This window comes from Daucus carota, chromosome 1 (genome assembly GCF_001625215.2).
Source record: "Daucus carota subsp. sativus chromosome 1, DH1 v3.0, whole genome shotgun sequence".
Taxonomy (NCBI): Eukaryota; Viridiplantae; Streptophyta; class Magnoliopsida; order Apiales; family Apiaceae; genus Daucus; species Daucus carota.
In genome coordinates this window covers 32,802,684-32,830,591 of record NC_030381.2, presented here as the reverse complement: position 1 = coordinate 32,830,591, position 27,908 = coordinate 32,802,684, and the positions used below count along the sequence as shown (strand labels likewise).

General features: G+C 31.4%; 4 protein-coding genes across 4 annotated transcripts; all 4 read right to left on the bottom strand.

Moving 5' to 3' along the window:
• Positions 1–15,534: 15,534 nt before the first annotated feature.
• LOC135149927 (chromatin remodeling protein EBS-like) lies at positions 15,535–16,268 on the bottom strand. The gene is made up of 3 exons (XM_064086092.1): positions 15,925–16,268; positions 15,677–15,745; positions 15,535–15,571 (listed from the first exon to the last, which is right to left on the bottom strand). Exons 1-3 carry the CDS (start codon positions 16,266–16,268, stop codon positions 15,535–15,537), a joined length of 450 nt encoding a protein of 149 aa, XP_063942162.1.
• Positions 16,269–18,623: 2,355 nt separating this feature from the next.
• On the bottom strand, positions 18,624–20,160 carry LOC135149926 (chromatin remodeling protein EBS-like). The gene is made up of 5 exons (XM_064086090.1): positions 20,091–20,160; positions 19,432–19,768; positions 19,184–19,252; positions 18,967–19,078; positions 18,624–18,800 (listed from the first exon to the last, which is right to left on the bottom strand). The coding sequence occupies exons 1-5, from the start codon at positions 20,158–20,160 to the stop codon at positions 18,624–18,626; spliced, it is 765 nt and encodes a 254-aa protein (XP_063942160.1).
• A 2,073-nt stretch (positions 20,161–22,233) lies between these two features.
• LOC135149925 (chromatin remodeling protein EBS-like) lies at positions 22,234–23,770 on the bottom strand. Its single transcript, XM_064086083.1, has 5 exons — positions 23,701–23,770; positions 23,042–23,378; positions 22,794–22,862; positions 22,577–22,688; positions 22,234–22,410 (listed from the first exon to the last, which is right to left on the bottom strand). Exons 1-5 carry the CDS (start codon positions 23,768–23,770, stop codon positions 22,234–22,236), a joined length of 765 nt encoding a protein of 254 aa, XP_063942153.1.
• Positions 23,771–25,844: 2,074 nt separating this feature from the next.
• Positions 25,845–27,381, bottom strand: LOC135149924 (chromatin remodeling protein EBS-like). The gene is made up of 5 exons (XM_064086079.1): positions 27,312–27,381; positions 26,653–26,989; positions 26,405–26,473; positions 26,188–26,299; positions 25,845–26,021 (listed from the first exon to the last, which is right to left on the bottom strand). Exons 1-5 carry the CDS (start codon positions 27,379–27,381, stop codon positions 25,845–25,847), a joined length of 765 nt encoding a protein of 254 aa, XP_063942149.1.
• Positions 27,382–27,908: the final 527 nt, after the last annotated feature.

The window sequence follows — 27,908 nt, the reverse complement described above, 5'->3', positions numbered from 1 at the left end:
AATAAAAAATATGAAGTTATGCAGTGGAGTGCAATTAACAATTATGGAGTGAGTATAGTAAAATTGGTAGTGTGCCTAGTAATTTTTAGTTTTTAGACTAATTTGATTTGTATTGGAGTAAGATCTTATGTATACAACATAATTAAATGGAGGGTTTGCTGCCCGTGGGCACATGCTAAGCACTAAAATCAATAAATTTGGATGCTTTTGATTGGTGTGGTTGTTATAAATTCAAGGGGATCCACCATTATTCAAGAGTATAAATCAATCAAAACAAAAGGAATTTATCAAATTTTGTGCTTAATGTGTGCCCAGCACACCATAGAAAAACCGTTAAATACTCCCTCCATTCCATTTTAAGTGTCATTTTTTGACTTGGCACAACTATTAAGATGTGCAATTATTAGGTTATACTATCATTAATGTAAGTTTTATTTTCCAATTTTGTCCATCAAACTACCATGAATAAATTTTAATGAAAGTTTCAAAGGTAAGGGTATTGTGGTAAAATGAATTGTATTGAGAACATAAGTAATTGTCTTGAAAATATAAATGTGACATTTAATTTGGAATTCAAACGTCAAACCCGGTCAAAAAACGACACTTAAAAAGGAATGGACGGAGTATAATCTAAGTAAACAAACACCACGATGGCCATGTAGTTTGATTCATTTAAGTCCCTTATGTCTATTTGTAATTATGTGACTAATCAATAATTGAAGGTTATTGTAATAAGAATAATTATAAACATCCTACAATATTTATCAAAATAAAAAAAATATTATTTAGTTAGACTATTGGTATTAATATCCATCGGAACCAAAATTTCAGACTTATTATAATTAGGACTCGTGCTCGGCTACTACCGACATTTTTTGGCCGGGCTAAAATGAAAGATACTCAGTTATTTTATACATTTTATATAAAAAACAAACTCCTTTACACATGTAAAAAAAGTTAGTAACCATTAGAGTGCAATATTAAAAATATTATATATTTTATTATCTATAGTATTATAAAAGTTCAAAGATTAGAGTTACATCGATAATTTATTATACTTGCATATGATTCAAAACTATCAAAACTATTATATTTTATCAAAATTAATCATATTGAAAAATTATAATTTGAAATATAGATCACAAGATAAAACAGAGTATTAAAAATGATGGTACTGGACTATGAACTAGTTTTGTTATATAGAAAAAATGTCGTGTTAAATTATCTAATGATGAATTATGTGAAGAAGAGTTGTTTGAGTCTCTTTAGAGTAATTTACTGGTTGTTTTTTCTCTTCAGAAGAAAGACATAGATGCTCAAAGGTGAGTAGTATTTGCTTACGAACTTAACTTTCTATGTGGTTGGTTGATTTATAAAGTTACTAATATTTTAATTTCAACTATAACCAAAATTCCTGCATGCAGGAAGATTGAAGTTGCATATAATTATATCGAGTACAGGGTTAGTGAAGCCGAAAGTAACAAACAGAGTGTCGGGATTTCACGACTAGTATTTTTTGTAAACAATTGGATTCAGTTGTTGCTGTTTACGGAGCACTTGTGTTTGGATGATAGATGCTGGGAAATCTTTGTTAAAATATAAGTATAAGATCCATAAAGGGGCCTCCTCTAACACCTTAAGGTTTTAGATGGAATGGTTTTCTACATGGTATCGGAGCCAGGTTTACGGGAGGTCTCGGGTTCGAGCCCGTTATCCACTCTTCAAACCAAATAATGGGATTTCGAGTGAGGGAGAGTGTTGAAATATAAGTATAAGATCCATAAAGGGGCCTCCTGTAACACCTTAAGGTTTTAGAGGGAATGGTTCTCTACAATCTTCAGGTTTTGTTTGGACGGTCTATAAAGCATAACGTTTCCCTGAGCTTCAAAAAGGACTTATTACAGGGTATTCAGTGCATTGCATCTCGGCTCTCTGTTACGTTTCAAAATCATGTATTGGATTTCTACAATATTGTACTTGATTGCATTTCTTGTGTTTTCGTGTCCCATGGAGGGATTGCAAATAAAGATATGAATTTATGGGTTTCGACGGTAAGTCGGTCCTCACTCTGATTCAGGAAATTCTACAAGACAAACGGGATGATTGTCAGATTGGTGTTTTTGTCTTGCACTTCTCATGTGTAGTGATCGAGCCATATACCAATTATTTGAAGCTTCATCAAACTAGAAAGGAGGGTTCTAACAAGATCCTAGTGTTAAGATACATGACCAGCAAGAGCATGAAGAGAGTGACAACTAGCATGCACACGTCAGCAACAGTTTGTTACAAGTCGTTATCATACAGTTAGCTAGTAGCACTACTTGCACGACTTAGTTTTCTATGCTACATTGTCTATAAATACATCTGCACTGTTATTCATTTCTAGTCAGTAAGAAATAGAGGAAGAATAGCTATAGTTCAGTTTACAGTATGTAGTCATATCCTAGCTTTATACACAGTGTACATGAGAGATTGTTCATGGCTGATATTCTGTAAACAGTTGATTCTTGTTCTTAATGGAAGATTTCAGTAGTTTTTCAGTGAATTGTAACATGGTATCAGAGCGTATGGATGAGAATCGATCCGATCTTCCATTGATTGTTGTCATCTAAAGTTTCAAGGTATTTCTTGATACTTCATTGCTGTAGTTTCTTGCTTGTTTTGATCGCATTTTCTTGAACGCATTTGATCGATTTCTTGAAGTTTTACATCGATTTGCTTGACTCTGTTCTTGACATTTGTTCTTATTGATTCTTGTGATTTCTTGTGTTGTGAAATCGATCGAGATATTGTGTTCTTTCTGGAAATCAAGATTTTGTTCTGAATTACTTTCTTCTTACAAATCTATATCAGTTCTGTTTTCTGATATACAATGGCTACCAATTTGATTGCTGATCCTTCTCAAAACCCTAGTTCTCCATATTATATACATCCTTCTGATAATCCTGGAATGAAAATAGTTTCTATTCAATTTGATGGATCTGGTTACAGTGATTGGAAACGTTCTATTTTGATTAGTTTATCTGCGAAAAACAAAATTGGTTTTGTGGATGGTTCTATTGAGAAACCACAGTTGGATGATGTTGTTACTTGTAAAGCTTGGGATAGATGTAATAGCATGATGATTTCTTGGTTGTTGGGTGTTCTTGATCAAACTATTGCTCGAAGTGTCTTGTATTTCAAGACTGCAAGAGAAATTTGGTTGAATTTAGAGGAAAGATATGGCCAATCTTCTGGCACAATGTTGTATGCTGTTCAACAGGAGATGTATAATCTCAAACAAGGTCAAGATTCTGTTTCTGCCTATTATACGAAAACTAAGATGGTTTGGGATCAGTTGGATGCTATAGATCCTCTACCTATGTCTGATTGCACACACTGCACAAATGATGTGATCCAGAAATTGATCAAATCTCAAGAGGACAGAAGACTTGTTGATTTTCTTATGAAATTAAATGAAGGTTTTGAGATAATCAGAGGCAATATTTTGGTGATGAATCCTCTACCATCTATATCACATGTTTATCGTTTGTTACTTCAAGAGGAAAGTCACAAGAAGCTTTATCAGCCTAGTTCACAGTCTACTGATGAGATAATGGCATTTGCTGCCAACAGATTTAGAAACAATTTTAAGCAAGGTTTTGGTTCCACTGGCAATAATGAATCAAAAGGAAAGTTCAATCAATATTTCTGTGATCATTGTAAGACTCCAGGTCATACTATTCAAAGGTGTTACAAGATACATGGCTATCCACCACACTTCAAGACAGACAAAGACAAAAGGATGGCTGCCAATGCTAATTTGATTCCTGGTGATACCTCTGATTTTATTGAGAATTCTGGACAGAAAGATGAAGGGTTCACAGCAACTCAGTATTCCCAGTTGTTGAAATTGTTAGGAAAGGAAAATTTCTTGATGGATGGTCCAAAGGCTGCAAATGTAGCAGGTAAATTTTGTCTTGCATCTATGACACATTCTTGGATTGTAGATAGTGGGGCAACAGATCACATGTGCTCTGAAATTTCCCTCTTTAGACATTGCACAGATGTCATTGGCCCTGCCAATTATATCACAATTCCAAATGGGAAACAAGTCTTGGTAACACAGATGGGAGATGTACAAATTCATGATAATTTGGTTTTGAAAGATGTTCTTTATGTTCCAGATTTCAAGTTTAATTTGGTATCAATACCAAAAATCTGTAAGGACTTACATTGCACAGTTTCTTTTACTGATAATCAATGTTTTCTTCAGAGCAAATCAATGAGTCCACAGCTTCTTGGTGAAATGAAAGGAGGTCTTTATTATCTGGCAGTTTCTGAACATTTAAAGGAGAAGTCAGCAGATTGTATGGTGGCAACTACAAAAGCACAAGATGATCAGAACAAAATTAAGCTGTGGCATCTAAGATTAGGGCATATTCCAGTTTCTATGCTTCATCATGTGAAGAGTGTTTTCAATAAGCCATGTACTCTAGATAATATCTGCCAAGTTTGTCCAGTTGCAAAGCAAGCTAGGAAGTCTTTTACTCACAGTTCTGTTAAGACTACAAAAGTGTTCTCTTTGCTTCATATGGATATATGGGGACCTTACAAGGAACCTACTCATAATAATTGCAGATTTTTTCTTACCATTGTGGATGATTTTACAAGAATGACTTGGGTTTTTCTTATGCAGTTTAAGTCTGAAGTAGTGAATATTTTTAAAGCTTTTGTGGCTCATGTTGAGAATAAATATACTGCACATATTCAGACTATCAGAACAGATAATGGACAAGAATTCTGTGGAGGAGCAATGCAAGAATATTTTTTGCTCAAAGGGTTTGAGCATCAAAAATCCTGTGTTTACACCCCACAGCAGAATGGAGTGGTTGAAAGGAAGCATAGACACTTATTGGATACAGCAAGAGCTCTATTTTTTCAATCTAAAGTTCCTATTCAATTCTGGGGAGAGTGTGTGTTAGCTGCTACACATATTATTAATAGGATGCCTCTCACAGTATTGAACAACATCAGTCCTTATGAACAATTTTTTCAGGAATCACCAGATTTATCTACTATGAAGGTATTTGGATGTTTGTGTTTTGTGTCAAATCATGATCCACACAAATCCAAATTTGATGCCAGAGCCAATCCTCATATCTTTATTGGCTACCCTGCAGGACAAAAGGGATATAAAGTTTTAGATTTAAAAAGTTTACAAATTAGTGTGTCCAGAGATGTTACTTTTCATGAGCAACACTTTCCTTATCATTTACAGTCAGAGAGTCAAGGACCACAGTTTAAATTTTTTCTTCCTATAACAACTGAGCAGACTGTATTTGATTTTTATGATATACCTGAGGTATTTTATCAGAATACTACAGATGGCCACACTGATTTTGCAGAAGATCATCCTTATTCTACAGATGCTTCTAGCTCTTCTGAAAGTTCAGGTCCTTCTTCTACTTCTTATGAACCTGGTCCATCTACTAGGAAAAGTACAAGAACTTCAAAGGCTCCATCATTCTTGCAAGATTACATATGTAGTCACAGTCAGCTAAATTTTAGAGAAAATGAGCATTGGTGCAATCTGATCTCTTCTTCCTATTTGTCTCCAACTCATCATGCCTTCTTGGCACATACTGAGTCCTTAATAGAGCCCAAAAATTATGCAGAAGCTTGTAAGGATGTTAGATGGGTTGAAGCTATGCAGAAGGAATTAAAAGCTTTGCAAGACAATCATACTTGGGATCTTGTTCCACTGCCTAAAGGGAAGAAAGCAATAGGCTGCAGATGGGTTTTTAAAATCAAACTCAAGGCAGATGGTTCTGTGGAAAGATTCAAAGCTAGGCTAGTAGCTAAGGGTTACAATCAACAATGGGGAGTTGATTATCAAGAGACTTTTTCACCTGTCATAAAGATGACTACAGTAAGATGTTTACTAGCTTTGGCTGCTCACAAACATTGGAAACTTCACCAACTAGATATCAACAATGCTTTCTTACATGGTGATTTGTTTGAAGAGGTGTATATGATGGCTCCAGAAGGGTATGACAATCCTCATAATTTTGTTTGTCAGCTTGTCAAATCTCTGTATGGGTTAAAGCAAGCCTCAAGACAGTGGAATGCTAAGTTACAAGCAGAACTGCAATTAAGGGGGTACACACAGTCCAAAAATGACTATTCACTCTTCATTAAGAGGAATAGCTCACATACAACTATAATTGCAGTTTATGTGGATGATATTATTTTGACTGGTGATGATGAGACAGAAATCCAGCTTATCAAGGATCATCTTCATGCTACTTTCAGCATCAAAGATTTAGGCCAACTCAGTTTCTTTCTGGGAATAGAAATAGGCTATTTAGATTCTGGAATATCAATGTCACAGAAAAAGTTTACAAAGGAGTTGTTGAAAGAAGCCAAGATAGAGATTGGAAGTCACAAGTCAGTGGTCACACCACTTCCCATTAATCTGAAGTTGACAGCAGAAGAAGGTGAAGTGTTCTCTGATCCAACTATCTACAGATCACTTGTGGGAAAACTTAATTTTCTAACTCATACAAGACCAGATTTATCATACACTGTGCAGCACCTTAGTCAATTCCTTCAAAGTCCAAAAGTTTCACACTATCAGGCTTTACTACATACTCTCAATTATGTAGCTTCTACAGCTGGACAAGGGATTATTCTCAATGCAGAAGACAAATTAACATTACAGGCATTTACAGATTCAGACTGGGGAGCATGTCAGGATACAAGGAGGTCTGTTTCAGGCTACATTATGCTGTTAGGCAAATCTCCAATTAGTTGGAAATCGAAGAAACAAGGAATTGTCTCTAAAAGTTCTGCAGAAGCAGAGTATAGAGCAATGTCTGCAGCAGCATCTGAAATTACCTGGCTGGTTAGATTACTTGAGGAAATTGGTTTGGACAAATTGCATCCAGTGACACTTCATTGTGATAATCAAAGCACAATTCATATTGCAAAGAATCCAGTACAGCACGAGCGTACCAAACACATAGAAATTGATGTGCATTTCACAAGAGACAAGGTACTTGAAGGACTCATTCAGCTAGCCTACTTGCCCACTAATGCTCAGCTTGCTGATATTTTTACAAAGATTTTGCCCTCAGCACATTTTCAAGAATTACTGACCAAACTAGGAATGGCAGAATGCCACTCTAGTTTGAGGGGGGATGTTAAGATACATGACCAGCAAGAGCATGAAGAGAGTGACAGCTAGCATGCACACGTCAGCAACAGTTTGTTACAAGTCGTTATCATACAGTTAGCTAGTAGCACTACTTGCACGACTTAGTTTTCTATGCTACATTGTCTATAAATACATCTGCACTGTTATTCATTTCTAGTCAGTAAGAAATAGAGGAAGAATAGCTATAGTTCAGTTTACAGTATGTAGTCATATCCTAGCTTTATACACAGTGTACATGAGAGATTGTTCATGGCTGATATTCTGTAAACAGTTGATTCTTGTTCTTAATGGAAGATTTCAGTAGTTTTTCAGTGAATTGTAACACCTAGAGAATCTTCTGGAGCTTTTATTGTACATTTTAGATGTCTTGCATCCACACTCAAGTGATCCTGGATGGAGAGGTAATTTATGAAAATTAATTAAACAAATTTTGTCCCAAGGGCTGTTCCACCCTATTCACATTGATGGATTTATGAGTGTACAAAGTCTGAATAAGTATGTGATGTCTTCTGATTATCAAAAGATACGAAATTCAAAGGTGGTTGTTAAAAGTTATCACAGACACTTCTTTGATAAAGTGTATAAGATAATGATTGGGACCAATGCATTGGCATTAGGTAATAATATCGGGGAGCTTTTCTGTTCGTATGTTGACTGTATAAAAAGCCAAAAGAAATTAAGTGTAGTTGGAGTTGGAGGATCTGGGCAGTTGCCAAATGATTCGATGTCATTAGACACCCTTTGATTGAAGGAAGACCGTACACATTTAATACCTCTGTGAAATATATCATGAAATTTGCTTTATATTATTTTTGTTTATATTTTTCCATGTCATATAGTTTGGGTTTTGACTTTGAATTACATCAAAACTAGCTTGCACATTTTTTTTTGCCATGAATTAGCTTACACATGTGATTATAAGTTATAATTGACAAATACCCGTTAGTCTTAGCCATCTAACTTAATTCACTCACTTACACAGATGATCTCAATTGCTATAACATAATTAACATGAATGAGAAATTAAATAATATTTTAAATTAGTTGTCGTGTTTGTTAAGAAAAGTAAAATGGTTATTGATTTTGCAGTCTAAATTAGAACACATAATTATTTATTTCTAGATGACTATTGACTAGAATATTCAGTGACTTGAGATAAGTATTTTATAACTTTACTGATAACCACTACCAAAATGTATTTGATTTGGATGAATTGTTGTGCAACTAATGGCAAAAAGTAATTTGATCATTCAAAATAATACAAAAAGTAATTTGAAGATGTATCATAACAAAATAGTGTTCATAATTATATATAATGAGATGAATATGTAACTCTTGCTTCTTTAAGGTCTTTGGGGGTATAAGCTCCTAATTTTGCCCATAATATTTATTTATTCGCTGGCTGTTCAAGAATTTGTTGCTTAAGCCTTTATCTCATACTTTTTTCCATCCCTTCATACTTCATTCTCGTCCATTCCTTCTTGGTCACCTAGTGCCTCTTCTTCCTCTTCACCAAGAGGGTCTTGCTCATTACAACATTTCTTTACACTCCTTCTTTTTTTTTTTTTGATAAAAAGCGAATAATTTAATAAATAACTGAAACCCAGCCGAGACAAACCCCTGAACTGTCAATTACAACCTGATTAAGAAAGAAAAAATGAGCTAAACTTATAGTTGCTTTGTTTTCAGATTGTTTAACACATAGAATATTTAAATTCTTAAATCTAAAAAGTATTACAATCAAATCTCGAGCAATCCAGCCTACATCAGTTCTGATCATAGTAGCATCGCAATTGACCATCACCTAAGCAGCAGCATCTGTAGCCCAATGTTCAGAATTATCAGTTACATCAACTGATGATCAACAAATGACCCCAAAACATGAACAATTTTATGTCGTGAAAGGTGAGCTCTTGCTATATTCACCACCGTGCCGTATTTGATCAAAGCCTTACAGATCACCTAAAATACCATGTAAGTCCTTAGAAACGTTACCGAAACCCATAACAAAACGCAGAAAAACATCAAAACAAACACAAACATCTCAAAAAGATGGGCACAACCTTGATGACAAGGTACCCGACGAGAACTCATCCGAAAAGAGTTAGAGCGAAGATGAATAATAGTAAAGAGGATGAAAGTTGAAGAGCAGAGAAGTGACGGCTAGAACCCTAATTTTGGAGGTCGACTCTTAAAGCGGCAAAACCTTTTACATTCCTTCTTATAGGGATTGGTCTTGTGGAACATCACTAGCTCTCGATCTTCGGACATTTTGCTAATATCGATGGTGCCGAGTAATATTTGCTCAGGAGTCATTCCTATATATACACATAGGATGTACATAAGTTAATATAAACATATTGACAAAAACAAGAATTTCAAAAGATGAAAAGTGGGACATACCTATCATTACAGTTAGAACATGGTAGCAATATTAATTTACCGGGATTATTGGGCAATTCACACTTGCAAAACCTAGTTCAGGAATAAATGCAGAAGAAATAATAAACCATCTCATTGAATAATATATATATATATATATATACCCTTCACTATAATATAGAGGATGCCTACATTATCAGAAAAATTGAAGACTTTGTGAGTTTTATTATCCTTTTAAATTTCCAATTAATGTATTCCGAAAGAGGAAAAAAATACTCACACTCTGACAATAAGAGGAGCCATAGTTCTAGAAACATGTTGGTATTCAAAATGACTATACAAATCTTTAGGATCAGCATGTTTTAATCTTGCATATTGATCTAGGGAATAAACCTGTGATAATGCTTGCAGCTCTAGTGTCATAGTGATCAGACATGCATGGACAACTCTTTTTCACCATGAAAGATTACCTTTTCCAGGAGTATGCTAGGGCTTGTAAGTTGCAGCGAATAAAATAATTAATTAATATTTAAATTGATTAATTAATGAATTATTATTTAATTAATTAACTAATATAACAGTAGCCTTGCAACACAAAAGCAAATGTAATGGACAGCTCTTGGGGCCCACCAGTGTGGCCAACGCAGCAATAATCGTATCAACGCAGCAATAGTCTCCAACATAGAAACAGGAGGAGACACAAAGACATTGGAGCAATACAGAGAACAAGGCACACGAGCCATTAAATGGCTGCCTTGTTAGCTTGCCTTCTAATAAAACGGAGAGAAATATTTCTTGTTGCCTCAAGCGAAGCTCTGCACCCATCCAGAATGTGACCAACCTCAAGTATATACACTACACTCTTGCAAATAGCACTGACCACAAGTAGTGAATCACTTTCAATAGTCACTTTCTTGTCTTGCATTTGCATGGTAGCAGCCCAGGACAAAGCTTCATTGTCCCGGCAACTCGCAGATTTCGAGTTGGTTTTTATTTAAAAAATATAAAATTTGTCATTTAGTTCAAATAAAAAAGAGATTGTATGATTTAAACATGCAATTATGGTTATATATTTGTCTATAGATACGTATTAGGTCATCTACTCTAACCTAATACAGGATCTTTGATGTTTTAACATAATGAATATTGTAAAAAATAATGACATAAAATCATCAAGTAAACATCATATTTTGTAAGAAAAATAAACCCTTTATTTGGTACTAAAAGTTTGTAGATGGAGTAAAAACGAATATATATGGTTAAAACCTATATAAAATTTTCTCATAAAGTTAAAAAATCAAAATAACAGAAAAAAAATAAATTCTACATATAAACTTAAATAACAATCATAGGTAAAATATGTACCAAATTTATATTATATATTTATTACTAAAATCTTATGATGAATCATGGTAGTAATGAGAAAGATATATACACCCTCTTAGGGAAACATTAGCCGAGATGCTCTTTATCGGGCTTTCTAGTGAAAACTTGTGTTAAAATACTTTGATTGCATTACACCCTTCTAAGGAAAACTATCACCTTTAATACATCTATGAAATATATTATGAAGATGGCTTTATATATAATATTTGTTTATATTTTTCCATTTCATATAGGTTAAGTTCCACATTGGAGTTACATTAAAATTAGCTTGCATAGGTGATTATGAGTTAATTGACAATTATCAATTAGTCTTGAGCATCTATCTTCACTCACTTAAGTAGATGATCTCAATTGCTATAATATAATTAACATGAGTGAAAAATTAAATAAAATTCTAAATTAAATGTTGTATTTGTTAACAAATATAAAATGGTTATTTATTTTGGATGCTAAATTATAACAAACAATTATTTATTTTCAGATGACTAAAAAATTCAACTAGGGAATAGGGATAAGAATATTACAATTTATCATAACAAAAACAAAACTTTATTTGATCTGAAGGAATTATTGTGCAACTAGGCCGTAGACAAAATTTTATCATTAATGAACAATATACAAAAAGTAAATCGAAGATATATAATGATAATTATATATAATGAGATGAACAAGTAACTCTCGGTTCTTTTGACATTGTTGGGAATATGAACCGATAACTTTTTCCATAAACTTATGCCTTTATCTTGGACCTGTTTTTTGTTTCTTCATACTTCATTTTCATCCATTCCTTCCGCTTGGTCACCAAGTGGCTCTTCTTCCTCTTCCACAAGAGTAGTGTCTTGTTCATTACAAGCTCTCGTCAGACCTTTTACTGATGTGGACGATGCTGATGAACTTATTTTGCTAGAGGCAGCTGTGACATTCTTATTGGCATCCATCATGGTCTAGTAAATCAATCAAACAAACTACATATGAATATAGCTTAATTTGTACCATTATATGCTTGATAATATAGGACCTTTAAACATAAATCAATAAGGAATTAAAAAAGGATATATTGATTTTCAAATAGCACGTCTAACTTCCTGGACAAATTATAAGGCTTTTAACATACCTGGGGATACTCGGAAGATGATTAGCAATCATCATAAGAGCACTCAGCACAGATATAATGAGTTAGCTTTTTTATTTGCTCAAGAGTCATTCCTATACACATAGGATGAAACCTACAAGCATATATAAAGTATTATCAGGTGCTAGCAGTTAACATTCAAGGATTTTAAAAGATGGAAACTGGGACGTACATATCATCACAGTTAGAACATGGTAGCATTAATTCATCGGGATTATACGGCAACTCACATTTGCAAAACCTAATTTAGGAATTCATGGAGAAGAAATTATGAACCATGTCATTGAATCATATTTATATATATCCTTCACTATAATAGACAGGATTCCGGAAAATTGAAGACGTGTGTGAGTTTTATTATCCTTTTGAATTTTCGAATTAATGTATCTTGAAAGAGGAAAAAAAATACTCACACTTTAACCCGAAGAGGAGTCATAATTCCATAAACATGTTGGTATTCGAAACGACTATAAAAATCTTTCGGACCAACATGTTTTAGTCTCGCATATTGATCTACTGAATAAATATTGCACTTTCCTGTGATAATGGTTGCATCCCGAGTGTCAAAGTGGTCAGACATGAATAACTCTTTTACACCATGAAATGATCTCCTTCTACCAAGAGTATGCTCGGGCTTGTAGCACCATCTTAGCTCAAATTCAACGTTACCATGTCTGTCAGCTTGTAATTTTTCTACCCGAGCTACAGAACTAGGTGCAGAGAATGATTCCATAAACACGCAATCTCCGGCTGCATAAGGAACAAAAATACATAAATATAATTAAATTTTAATTGAGGAAGAACACAGAATAATATGCTTAAAAGAATTACTTGGGTCACTAAACAAAAAATTAGAAGTGAATCATTTTATAAGCATTATTGTAAGTACTTTACTGGTGTGTGGTTGGATAATTAGCCCTTTTTAACATGTTCTTATCAGCTGTGCAAGTTCTGTCATTCCAGAAAACTAAAGCACAATATCTTACATATAATTCAATATGTGACTAAATATATTTGTCTAAAAAAAACAACCCAATTCATCAATTTAACAAAGACTATATGCCCACACACTTGTAAACTTACCCCTGATAGCTTCTCTGGTTCCTGGAATGAAATAGAAATCCACCGGTCTGTTGTTTGGTGTGGCTGCCATAAAATTCTGTTTAGTTGAATATTTGTAATATTGAATTGTATAATATGACGGAGAGAGGTATAGCTGTGACTTGTCAAATTAGTGAATTATGTGTATACATATATAAGGTTGGAGAGCTTTTTTTTAGAATATCAGACTTTAAAATAAGGAAGGGAATCTCTTTTTTCCTTTTTGGTTATAAAAGTGTTTATAATTTTTTGAATATTATATTTCAATTTTTCATGTAAGATGGAAAAAAGAAGGAAAAATAACATATTAGAATAAAAGATTCTTGTGCCTATTCATATCTACTAAAAAAGATAATAAAATATAGAAATTTTCTAAAAAAATCACCTTTTTAAAATAAATGATTAATATTCAACAATTATCAATAGCCCACTAGGCCTTAAGGCCCATTGCTTTGGCCAAATTTTCTAAAAAAACATTTTATTACAGTAAATGATTAAGATTTCACACATGGGCGGGTTATGGGCCATTGCCCTGACCTTTTCATGTCCACCTTGTATCTAGCGCTACTTGGCTTGAGAAGACTATTCGTTCAGACAATTCTTTATACTCTAAATGTCTCATTTCCTTCTATGTCTTCTCATTGGTGATATGCTTAGACTATTCATATTCAAAATTTCAATGAAATCCATATTTACAGTTAGTTTTTTGTTAAACAAATATTAATTTTTTTCATTTAGGTCAAGTAAAAAAGAGATGGTATGATTTAAACATGCAATTATGGTTATAAATTGGTCTATTAGTATATAGGTCATCTACTTTAACCTAATACATGATCTTTCATGTTTTAATATAATATATAATATAAAAAATAATGACATAAAATCACCAAGTACATTTCATATTTTGTAAGAATAATAAACCCTTTATTTGGTAATAAAAGTTTGTAGATGGAATTAAAACGAATATATATGGTTAGAATCTATATAAAAGTTTCTTCATGAAGTCATCAAACCATTAAAATAATAGAAAAAAAATTCAACATATAAACTAAAGTAACAATTATAGGTAAAATATGTACAAAATTGATATTATATATTTATTACTAAAACCTTTTAATGAATCAATTTTTTTAATGAATCATTTTAAGGTAACGAGTAAGATACCAACCTGTTAGGAGAATATTAGCCAAGTGGGTCATGATGGGCCAAGATGCCCTTTATTATCCGCTTTCTAGTGAAAGCTTGTGTTAAAATATTTTGATTGCATCACACCGTTTCTCCGAGAAGACTACAATACACAATTAGTACATCTACGAAATATATAATGAAAATAGCTCTATATTATTTTTGTTTATATTTTTTCATTTCATATACATTGAGCTAGTTCCGCACTTTGAGTTACATTAAAATTAGCTTGCATATGTGATTGTAAGTTAATTAACAATTATCATTTAGTCTTAACCATCTATCTTCACCCACTTAATAGATGTTCTAAATTGCTATAACATAATTAACATGGGTGAAAAATTAAATTATATAATTTTTAAATTAAATGTCGTATTTGTTAAGAAAATAAATCGGTTATTTATTTTGGATGCTAAATTATAACAAGCAATTATTCATTTCTAGATTACTAGAAAATTTAGTGACTAGGGATAAGTAGATTACAATTTTATTTGATTTGAATGAAATATTGTGCATGCAACTAGGCCAATTTTATCATTAAACAATATGCAAAAAATAAATTAAAGATAAATAATAACAAGATGGTGTTGATAATTATATATAATGAGATGTACAGGTAACTTTTGTTCTTTGACGTTGGGGATAGGAACCCATAATTTTGTCCATAAAATTTATTTATTTTCCGGTTCAAAATTTTGTGTTTGAGCCTTTATCTTGGACCTTCTTAGTTTCTTCACACTTCATTTTCATCCATTCCTTCTGCCTGGTCACCAAGTACCTCTTCTTCCTCTTCCACAAGAGTGTCTTGTTCACTACAAGCTCTCTTCAGACCTTTTACTGATGTGGAAGATGCTGATGAACTTATTTTGCTAGAGGCAGCTCATTCTTATTGGCATCCATCATGGCCTAGTCAATCAATCAAACAAACTACATATCAATATAGCTTAATTTGTACCATTAATATATGATATTATAGGACCTTTAACCATAAATCAATATGGAATTAAAAACGGATATATTGATTTTCAAATAGCACGTCTAAGTTCCTGGAAAAATTATAAGGCTTTTAACATACCAGGGGATACTCGGAAGATGTTGAGCAATCATCATAAGAGCACTCATCACAAATATAATGAGTTAGCTTTTTTATTTACTCAAGAGTCATTCCTATAAACATAGGATGAAACCTACAAGCATATATAAAGTATTATGATCAGGTGCTAGCAGTTAATATAATTTGATATAAACATATCGACATTCAAGAATTTTAAAAGATGGAAACTGGGACGTACCTATCATCGCAGGTAGAACATGGTAGCGTTAATTCATCGGGATTATACGGCAATTCACATTTGCAAAACCTAATTTAGGAATTCATGCAGAAGAAATTACGAACCATGTCATTGAATCATATTTATATATGTACTTCACTATGATAGACAGGATTCCGGAAAATTGAAGACGTGTGTGAGTTTTATTATCCCTTTAAATATGAAAATTTCGAATTAATGTATCTTGAAAGAGGACAAAAAGTACTCACACTTTAACACGAACAGGAGTCATAATTCCATAAACATGTTGGTATTGGAAATGACTATAAAAATCTTTGGGACCATCATGTTTTAGTCTGGCATATTGATCTACTGAATATATATTGCACTTTCCTGTGATAATGGTTGCATCCCGAGTGTCAAAGTGGTCAGACATGAATAACTCTTTTTCACCATGAAATGATCTTCTTCTACCAAGACTATGCTCGGGCTTGTAGTACCATCTTAGCTCGGGCTTGTAGGACCATCTTAGCTCAAATTCAACGTTACCATGTCTGTCAGCTTGTAATTTTTCTACCCGAGCTACAGAACTAGGTGCAGATAATGATTCCATAAACACGTAATCTCCGGCTGCATAAGGAACAAAAATACATAAATATAATTAAATTTTAATTGAGGAAGAACCCAAAATAATATGCCTAAAAGAATTACTTGGGTCACTAAACAAAAATTAGAAGTGAATCTTTTTATAAGCATTATTGTAAGTACTTTACTGGTGTGTGGATTTGGATAATTAGCCCTTTTTAACATGTTCTTATCAGCTGTGCAGGTTCTGTCATTCCAGAAAACTAAAGCACAATATCTTACATATAATTCAATATGTGACTAAATATATTTGTCTAAAAAAAAACAACCCCCAATTCATCAATTTAACAAAGACTATATGCCCACACACTTGTAAACCTACCCCTGATAGCTTCTCTGGTTCCTGGAATGAAATAGAAATCCACCGGTCTGTAGTTTGGTGAGGCTGCCAAAATTTCATAAAATTTTGTTTAGTTGAATACTTGTAATATTGAACTGTATAATATGACGGAGAGAGGTATAGCTGTGACTTGTCAAATTAGTGAATTATGTGTATACATATATAAGGTTGGAGAGCTGTGTAGAGCGTTCTCAAATTTTGTCAAGTTTATGTTCTTTTAGAATATCGACTTTAAAATAAGGAAGGGAATTTCTTTTTTCCTTTTTGGTTATAAAAGTGTTCATATTTTTTTGAATACTATATTTCAATTTTTCATGTAAGATGGAAAAAAGAAGGAAAAATAACATATTAGAATAAAAGATTCTTGTGCATATTCATATCTACCAAAAAAGATAATAAAATATAGAAATTTTCTAAAACAGTCGGCTTTTTAAAATAAATGATTAAGATTTGACAATTATATATCAATAGCCCACTAGGCCTTAAGGCCCATTGCTTTGGCCAAATTTTCTAAAAAAACATTTTTTACCGCAAATGATTAAGATTTTACACTTGAGCAGGCTAGGCTTTAGGGCCCATTGCCCTTTCCTTTTTATGTCCACCTTGTATCTAGGGCTACTAGGCTTGAGAAGACTATTTGTTCACATAATTCTTTATACTCTAAATGTCTCCTATCCTTCTATGTCTTGTCATTGGTGATATGCTTAGACTATTTATATTCAAAATTTCAATGAAATCCATATTTGGAGCTAGTTTTTTGTTAAACAAATATTAATTTTTTCATTTAGGTCAAGTAAAAAAGAGATTGTATGATTTAAACATGCAATTATGGTTATAAATTTGTCTATAGATACGTGTTAGTATATCGGTCATCTACTTTAACCTAATACATGATCTTCGATGTTTTAATATAATATATAATATAAAAAATAATGACATAAAATCACCAAGTAAATTTCATATTTTGTAAGAATAATAAACCCTTTATTTGGTAATAAAAGTTTGTAGATGGAATAAAAATGAATATATATGGTTAGAATCTATAAAAAAAATTTCATGAAAGTCATCAAACCATTAAAATAATAGAAAAAAATAAATTCAACATATTAAATAAAGTAACAATTATTGGTAAAATGTGTACAAAATTGATATTATATATTTCTTACTAAAACCTTTTAATGAATCCTTTTCTCAAAGGTAACAGAGTAAGATACCAACCTCTTAGGAGAACATTAGCCAAGTGGGCCATGATGCCCTTTATTATATTATCGCTTTCTAGTGAAAGCTTGTGTTGAAATATTTTGATTGCATCACACCGTTTCATTTTAGAGAAGAATATACATAATTAATACATTTACGAAATATGTAATGAAAATAGCTTTATAATATTTTTGTTTATATTTTTTCATTTCATATACATTGAGCTTGTTCGGCACTTTGAGTTACATTAAAATTAGCTTGCATATGTGATTGTAAGTTAATTAACAATTATCATTTAGTCTTAACCATCTATCTTCACTCACTTAATAGATGTTCTTAATTGCTATAATATAATTAACATGGGTGAAAAATTAAATTATATAATTTTAAAATTAAATGTCGTATTTGTTAAGAAAAATAAATTGGTTATTCATTTTGGATGCTAAAAAATAACAAACAATTATTAATTTCTAGATTACTAGAAAATTTAGTGATTAGGGATAAGTAGATTACAATTTTACTGATAAGTAAAAGAAAACTTTATTTGATTTGAATGAAATATTGTGCATGTAACTAGGCCAATTTTATCATTAAACAATATGCAAAAAATAAATTGAAGATAAATAATAACAAGATGGTGTTGATAATTAAATATAATGAGATGTACAGGTAACTTTTGTTCTTTGACGTTGGGGATAGGAACGCATAATTTTGTCCATAAAATTTATTTATTTCCCGGTTCAAAATTTTGTGCTTGAGCCTTTATCTTGGACCTTTGTTTCTTCACACTTCATTTTCATCCATTCCTTCCTCCCGGTCACCAAGTGCCTCTTCTTCCTCTTCCACAAGAGTGTCTAATTCACTACAAGCTCTCTTGAAACCTTTTACTGATGTGGAAGATGCTGATGAACTTATTTTGCTAGAGGCAGCTGTGACATTCTTATTGGCATCCATCATGGCCTAGTCAATCAATCAAACAAACTACATATCAATATAGCTTAATTTGTACCATTATATGATAATATAGGACCTTTAACCATAAATCAATAAGGAATTAAAAACGGATATATTGATTTTCAAATAGCACGTCTAAGTTCCTGGAAAAATTATAAGGCTTTTAACATACCAGGGGATACTCGGAAGATGTTGAGCAATCATCATAAGAGCACTCATCACAAATATAATGAGTTAGCTTTTTTATTTGCTCAAGAGTCATTCCTATACACATAGGATGAAACCTACAAGCATATATAAAGTATTATGATCAGGTGCTAGCAGTTAATATAATTTGATATAAACATATCGACATTCAAGAATTTTAAAAGATGGAAACTGGGACGTACCTATCATCGCAGGTAGAACATGGTAGCGTTAATTCATCGGGATTATACGGCAACTCACATTTGCAAAACCTAATTTAGGAATTCATGCAGAAGAAATTACGAACCATGTCATTGAATCATATTTATATATGTACTTCACTATAATAGACAGGATTCCGGAAAATTGAAGACGTGTGTGAGTTTTATTATCCTTTTAAATATGAAAATTTCGAATTAATGTATCTTGAAAGAGGACAAAAAGAACTCACACTTTAACACGAACAGGAGTCATAATTCCATAAACATGTTGGTATTGGAAACGACTATAAAAATCTTCGGGACCAACATGTTTTAGTCTGGCATATTGATCTACTGAATATATATTGCACTTTCCTCTGATAATGGTTGCATCCCGAGTGTCAAAGTGGTCAGACATGAATAACTCTTTTTCACCATGAAATGATCTTCTTCTACCTAGAGTATGCTCGGGCTTGTAGTACCATCTTAGCTCAAATTCAACGTTACCATGTCTGTCAGCTTGTAATTTTTCTACCCGAGCTACAGAACTAGGTGCAGATAATGATTTCATAAACACGCAATCTCCGGCTGCATAAGGAACAAAAATACAGAAATTTTAGTTGAGGAAGAACCCAAAATAATATAACTAAAAGAATCACTTCGGTCACTAAACAAAAAATTAGAAGTGAATCCTTTTATAAGAATTATAAATATTTTACTGGTGTGACGATTTGGGTAATTAGCCCTTTCTAACATGTTCTTATCAGCTGTGCAAGTTCTGTCATTCCAGAAAACTAAAGCACAATATCTTGCATGTAATTCAGTATGTGACCAAATATATATTTGTCTAAGAAAAACAACCCAAATTATCAATCTAACAAAGACTATGCCCACAGACTTGTAAACTTACCCCTAATAACTTCTCTGGTTCCTTGAATGACATAGAAATCCACCGGTCTGTTGTTTGGTGTGGCCGCCATAAAATTATGTTTAGTTGAATACTTGTAATATTGAATTGTATAATATGGTGGAGATAGGTATAGCTGTGACGAATTAGTGAATTATGTGTATACTTATATAAGATGGAGAGTTGTGGAGAGTGTTTTCAAATTTTCTGAAGTTTTTAGAATATCTGATTTAGAATAAGGAAGGAAAATTCTTTTTCCTTTTTGGTCATGAAAGTTTTATATTTGATTGAATATTATATTCCAATTCTTTATGTAATATGTAAAGAAAAGGAAATATAATTTATTATAATAAAAGATTCTTCTATCTTTTCATATCTACCAAAAAAGATAATAAAATGTACAAAATATGAATTGTATTATTAACCAAAATTTTCTAAAAAATCACCTTTTTAAAATAAATGATTCTATCTTTTAGAATATCGACTTTAAAATAAGGAAGGGAATTTCTTTTTTCCTTTTTAGTTATAAAAGTGTTTATATTTTTTTGAATATTATATTTCAGTTTTTCATGTAAGATGAAAAAAAGAAGGAAAAATATCATATTAGAATATAAGATTCTTGTACCTATTCATATCTACCAAAAAAGATAATAAAATATAGAAATTTTCTAAAAACATCGGCTTTTTAAAGTAAATGATTAAGATTTGACAATTATCAATAGCCCACTAGGCCTTAAGGCCCATTGCTTAGGCCAAATTTTCTAAAAAAACAGTTTTTATCGTAAATGATTAAGATTTCACACTTGAGTCAACTAGGCCTTAGGGCCCATTGCCCTTACCTTTTTATGTCCACCTTGTATCTAGGGCTGCTAGGCTTGAGAAGACTATTTTTTTACAAAATTCTTTATACTCTAAATGTCTCATATCCTTCTATGTCTTGTCATTGGTGATATGCTTAGACTATTCATATTCAAAATTTCAATGAAATCCATATTTAGAGTTAGTTTTTTGTTAAACAAATATTAATTTTTTTTCATTTAGGTCAAGTAAAATAGAGATGGTATGATTTAAACATGCAATTATGGTTATAAATTGGTCTATAGATATGTGTTAGTATATCGGTCATCTACTTTAACCTAATACATGATCTTTGATGTTTTAATATAATATATAATTTAATCACCAAGTAAATTTCATATTTTGTAAGAATAATAAACTCTTTATTTAGTAATAAAAGTTTGTAGATGGAATTAAAACGAATATATATGGTTAGAATCTATATAAAATTTTCTTCATGAAGTCATCAAACCATTAAAATAATAGAAAAAAATAAATTCAACATATAAACTAAAGTAACAATTATAGGTAAAATATGTACAAAATTGATATTATATATTTATCACTAAAACCTTTTAATGAATCATTTTTTTTAATGAATCATTTTATGGTAACGAGAAAGCGAAAGCTTGTGTTAAATTATTTTGATTGCATCACACCGTTTCATCTCTGAGAAGACTACAATACACAATTAGTACATCTACGAAATATATAATGAAAATAGCTCTATATTATTTTTGTTTATATTTTTTTCATTTGATATACATTGAGCTAGTTCCGCACTTTGAGTTACATTAAAATTAGCTTGCATATGTGATTGTAAGTTAATTAACAATTATCATTTAGTCTTAACCATCTATCTTCACTCACTTAATAGATGTTCTAAATTGCTATTATATAATTAACATGGGTGAAAAATTAAAGTATATAATTTTTAAATTAAATGTCGTATTTGTTAAAAAAAATAAATTGATTATTTATTTTGGATGCTAAATTATAACAAGCAATTATTCATTTCTAGATTACTAGAAATTTAGTGACTAGGGATAAGTAGATTACAATTTTATTTGATTTGAATGAAATATTGTGCATGCAACTAGGCCAATTTTATCATTAAACAATATGCAAAAAATAAATTAAAGATAAATAATAACAAGATGGTGTTGATAATTATATATAATGAGATGTACAGGTAACTTTTGTTCTTTGACGTTGGGGATAGGAACCCATAATTTTGTCCATAAAATTTATTTATTTTCCGGTTCAAAATTTTGTGTTTGAGCCTTTATCTTGGACCTTCTTAGTTTCTTCACACTTCATTTTCATCCATTCCTTCTGCCTGGTCACCAAGTACCTCTTCTTCCTCTTCCACAAGAGTGTCTTGTTCACTACAAGCTCTCTTCAGACCTTTTACTGATGTGGAAGATGCTGATGAACTTATTTTGCTAGAGGCAGCTGTGACATTCTTATTGGCATCCATCATGGCCTAGTCAATCAATCAAACAAACTACATATCAATATAGCTTAATTTGTACCATTATATGATAATATAGGACCTTTAACCATAAATCAATAAGGAATTAAAAACGGATATATTGATTTTCAAATAGCACGTCTAAGTTCCTGGAAGAATTATAAGGCTTTTAACATACCAGGGGATACTCGGAAGATGTTGAGCAATCATCATAAGAGCACTCATCACAAATATAATGAGTTAGCTTTTTTATTTGCTCAAGAGTCATTCCTATACACATAGGATGAAACCTACAAGCATATATAAAGTATTATGATCAGGTGCTAGCAGTTAATATAATTTGATATAAACATATCGACATTCAAGAATTTTAAAAGATGGAAACTGGGACGTACCTATCATCGCAGGTAGAACATGGTAGCGTTAATTCATCGGGATTATACGGCAACTCACATTTGCAAAACCTAATTTAGGAATTCATGCAGAAGAAATTACGAACCATGTCATTGAATCATATTTATATATGTACTTCACTATAATAGACAGGATTCCCGAAAATTGAAGACGTGTGTGAGTTTTATTATCCTTTTAAATATGAAAATTTCGAATTAATGTATCTTGAAAGAGGACAAAAAGAACTCACACTTTAACACGAACAGGAGTCATAATTCCATAAACATGTTGGTATTGGAAACGACTATAAAAATCTTCGGGACCAACATGTTTTAGTCTGGCATATTGATCTACTGAATATATATTGCACTTTCCTGTGATAATGGTTGCATCCCGAGTGTCAAAGTGGTCAGACATGAATAACTCTTTTTCACCATGAAATGATCTTCTTCTACCTAGAGTATGCTCGGGCTTGTAGTACCATCTTAGCTCAAATTCAACGTTACCATGTCTGTCAGCTTGTAATTTTTCTACCCGAGCTACAGAACTAGGTGCAGATAATGATTTCATAAACACGCAATCTCCGGCTGCATAAGGAACAAAAATACAGAAATTTTAGTTGAGGAAGAACCCAAAATAATATAACTAAAAGAATCACTTCGGTCACTAAACAAAAAATTAGAAGTGAATCCTTTTATAAGCATTATAAATATTTTACTGGTGTGACGATTTGGATAATTAGCCCTTTCTAACATGTTCTTATCAGCTGTGCAAGTTCTGTCATTCCAGAAAACTAAAGCACAATATCTTGCATGTAATTCAGTATGTGACCAAATATATATTTGTCTAAGAAAAACAACCCAAATTATCAATCTAACAAAGACTATGCCCACAGACTTGTAAACTTACCCCTAATAACTTCTCTGGTTCCTTGAATGACATAGAAATCCACCGGTCTGTTGTTTGGTGTGGTCGCCATAAAATTATGTTTAGTTGAATACTTGTAATATTGAATTGTATAATATGGTGGAGATAGGTATAGCTGTGACGAATTAGTGAATTATGTGTATACTTATATAAGATGGAGAGTTGTGGAGAGTGTTTTCAAATTTTCTGAAGTTTTTAGAATATCTGATTTAGAATAAGGAAGGAAAATTCTTTTTCCTTTTTGGTCATGAAAGTTTTATATTTGATTGAATATTATATTCCAATTCTTTATGTAATATGTAAAGAAAAGGAAATATAATTTATTATAATAAAAGATTCTTCTATCTTTTCATATCTACCAAAAAAGATAATAAAATGTACAAAATATGAATTGTATTATTAACCAAAATTTTCTAAAAAATCACCTTTTTAAAATAAATGATTCTATCTTTTAGAATATCGACTTTAAAATAAGGAAGGGAATTTCTTTTTTCCTTTTTGGTTATAAAAGTGTTTATATTTTTTTGAATATTATATTTCAATTTTTCATGTAAGATGAAAAAAAGAAGGAAAAATATCATATTAGAATATAAGATTCTTGTACCTATTCATATCTACCAAAAAAGATAATAAAATATAGAAATTTTCTAAAAACATCGGCTTTTTAAAGTAAATGATTAAGATTTGACAATTATCAATAGCCCACTAGGCCTTAAGGCCCATTGCTTTGGCCAAATTTTCTAAAAAAACAGTTTTTATCGTAAATGATTAAGATTTCACACTTGGGTCAACTAGGCCTTAGGGCCCATTGCCCTTACCTTTTTATGTCCACCTTGTATCTAGGGCTGCTAGGCTTGAGAAGACTATTTTTTTACAAAATTCTTTATACTCTAAATGTCTCATATCCTTCTATGTCTTGTCATTGGTGATATGCTTAGACTATTCATATTCAAAATTTCAATGAAATCCATATTTAGAGTTAGTTTTTTGTTAAACAAATATTAATTTTTTTCATTTAGGTCAAGTAAAATAGAGATGGTATGATTTAAACATGCAATTATGGTTATAAATTGGTCTATAGATATGTGTTAGTATATCGGTCATCTACTTTAACCTAATACATGATCTTTGATGTTTTAATATAATATATAATTTAATCACCAAGTAAATTTCATATTTTGTAAGAATAATAAACTCTTTATTTAGTAATAAAAGTTTGTAGATGGAATTAAAACGAATATATATGGTTAGAATCTATATAAAATTTTCTTCATGAAGTCATCAAACCATTAAAATAATAGAAAAAAATAAATTCAACATATAAACTAAAGTAACAATTATAGGTAAAATATGTACAAAATTGATATTATATATTTATCACTAAAACCTTTTAATGAATCATTTTTTTTAATGAATCATTTTAAGGTAACGAGAAAGCGAAAGCTTGTGTTAAATTATTTTGATTGCATCACACCGTTTCATCTCTGAGAAGACTACAATACACAATTAGTACATCTACGAAATATATAATGAAAATAGCTCTATATTATTTTTGTTTATATTTTTTTCATTTCATATACATTGAGCTAGTTCCGCACTTTGAGTTACATTAAAATTAGCTTGCATATGTGACTGTAAGTTAATTAACAATTATCATTTAGTCTTAACCATCTATCTTCATTCACTTAATAGATGTTCTAAATTGCTATAATATAATTAACATGGGTGAAAAATTAAATTATATAATTTTTAAATTAAATGTCGTATTTGTTAAAAAAAAATAAATTGATTATTTATTTTGGATGCTAAATTATAACAAGCAATTATTCATTTCTAGATTACTAGAAAATTTAGTGACTAGGGATAAGTAGATTACAATTTTATTTGATTTGAATGAAATATTGTGCATGCAACTAGGCCAATTTTATCATTAAACAATATGCAAAAAATAAATTAAAGATAAATAATAACAAGATGGTGTTGATAATTATATATAATGAGATGTACAGGTAACTTTTGTTCTTTGACGTTGGGGATAGGAACCCATAATTTTGTCCATAAAATTTATTTATTTTCCGGTTCAAAATTTTGTGTTTGAGCCTTTATCTTGGACCTTCTTAGTTTCTTCACACTTCATTTTCATCCATTCCTTCTGCCTGGTCACCAAGTACCTCTTCTTCCTCTTCCACAAGAGTGTCTTGTTCACTACAAGCTCTCTTCAGACCTTTTACTGATGTGGAAGATGCTGATGAACTTATTTTGCTAGAGGCAGCTGTGACATTCTTATTGGCATCCATCATGGCCTAGTCAATCAATCAAACAAACTACATATCAATATAGCTTAATTTGTACCATTATATGATATTATAGGACCTTTAACCATAAATCAATAAGGAATTAAAAACGGATATATTGATTTTCAAATAGCACGTCTAAGTTCCTGGAAGAATTATAAGGCTTTTAACATACCAGGGGATACTCGGAAGATGTTGAGCAATCATCATAAGAGCACTCATCACAAATATAATGAGTTAGCTTTTTTATTTGCTCAAGAGTCATTCCTATACACATAGGATGAAACCTACAAGCATATATAAAGTATTATGATCAGGTGCTAGCAGTTAATATAATTTGATATAAACATATCGACATTCAAGAATTTTAAAAGATGGAAACTGGGACGTACCTATCATCGCAGGTAGAACATGGTAGCGTTAATTCATCGGGATTATACGGCAACTCACATTTGCAAAACCTAATTTAGGAATTCATGCAGAAGAAATTACGAACCATGTCATTGAATCATATTTATATATGTACTTCACTATAATAGACAGGATTCCGGAAAATTGAAGACGTGTGTGAGTTTTATTATCCTTTTAAATATGAAAATTTCGAATTAATGTATCTTGAAAGAGGACAAAAAGAACTCACACTTTAACACGAACAGGAGTCATAATTCCATAAACATGTTGGTATTGGAAACGACTATAAAAATCTTCGGGACCAACATGTTTTAGTCTGGCATATTGATCTACTGAATATATATTGCACTTTCCTGTGATAATGGTTGCATCCCGAGTGTCAAAGTGGTCAGACATGAATAACTCTTTTTCACCATGAAATGATCTTCTTCTACCTAGAGTATGCTCGGGCTTGTAGTACCATCTTAGCTCAAATTCAACGTTACCATGTCTGTCAGCTTGTAATTTTTCTACCCGAGCTACAGAACTAGGTGCAGATAATGATTTCATAAACACGCAATCTCCGGCTGCATAAGGAACAAAAATACAGAAATTTTAGTTGAGGAAGAACCCAAAATAATATAACTAAAAGAATCACTTCGGTCACTAAACAAAAAATTAGAAGTGAATCCTTTTATAAGCATTATAAATATTTTACTGGTGTGACGATTTGGATAATTAGCCCTTTCTAACATGTTCTTATCAGCTGTGCAAGTTCTGTCATTCCAGAAAACTAAAGCACAATATCTTGCATGTAATTCAGTATGTGACCAAATATATATTTGTCTAAGAAAAACAACCCAAATTATCAATCTAACAAAGACTATGCCCACATACTTGTAAACTTACCCCTAATAACTTCTCTGGTTCCTTGAATGACATAGAAATCCACCGGTCTGTTGTTTGGTGTGGCCGCCATAAAATTATGTTTAGTTGAATACTTGTAATATTGAATTGTATAATATGGTGGATATAGGTATAGCTGTGACGAATTAGTGAATTATGTGTATACTTATATAAGATGGAGAGTTGTGGAGAGTGTTTTCAAATTTTCTGAAGTTTAATTTTAGAATATCTGATTTAGAATAAGGAAGGAAAATTCTTTTTCCTTTTTGGTCATGAAAGTTTTATATTTGATTGAATATTATATTCCAATTCTTTATGTAATATGTAAAGAAAAGGAAATATAATTTATTATAATAAAAGATTCTTCTATCTTTTCATATCTACCAAAAAAGATAATAAAATGTACAAAATATGAATTGTATTATTAACCAAAATTTTCTAAAAAATCACCTTTTTAAAATAAATGATTCTATCTTTTAGAATATCGACTTTAAAATAAGGAAGGGAATTTCTTTTTTCCTTTTTGGTTATAAAAGTGTTTATATTTTTTTGAATATTATATTTCAATTTTTCATGTAAGATGAAAAAAATAAGGAAAAA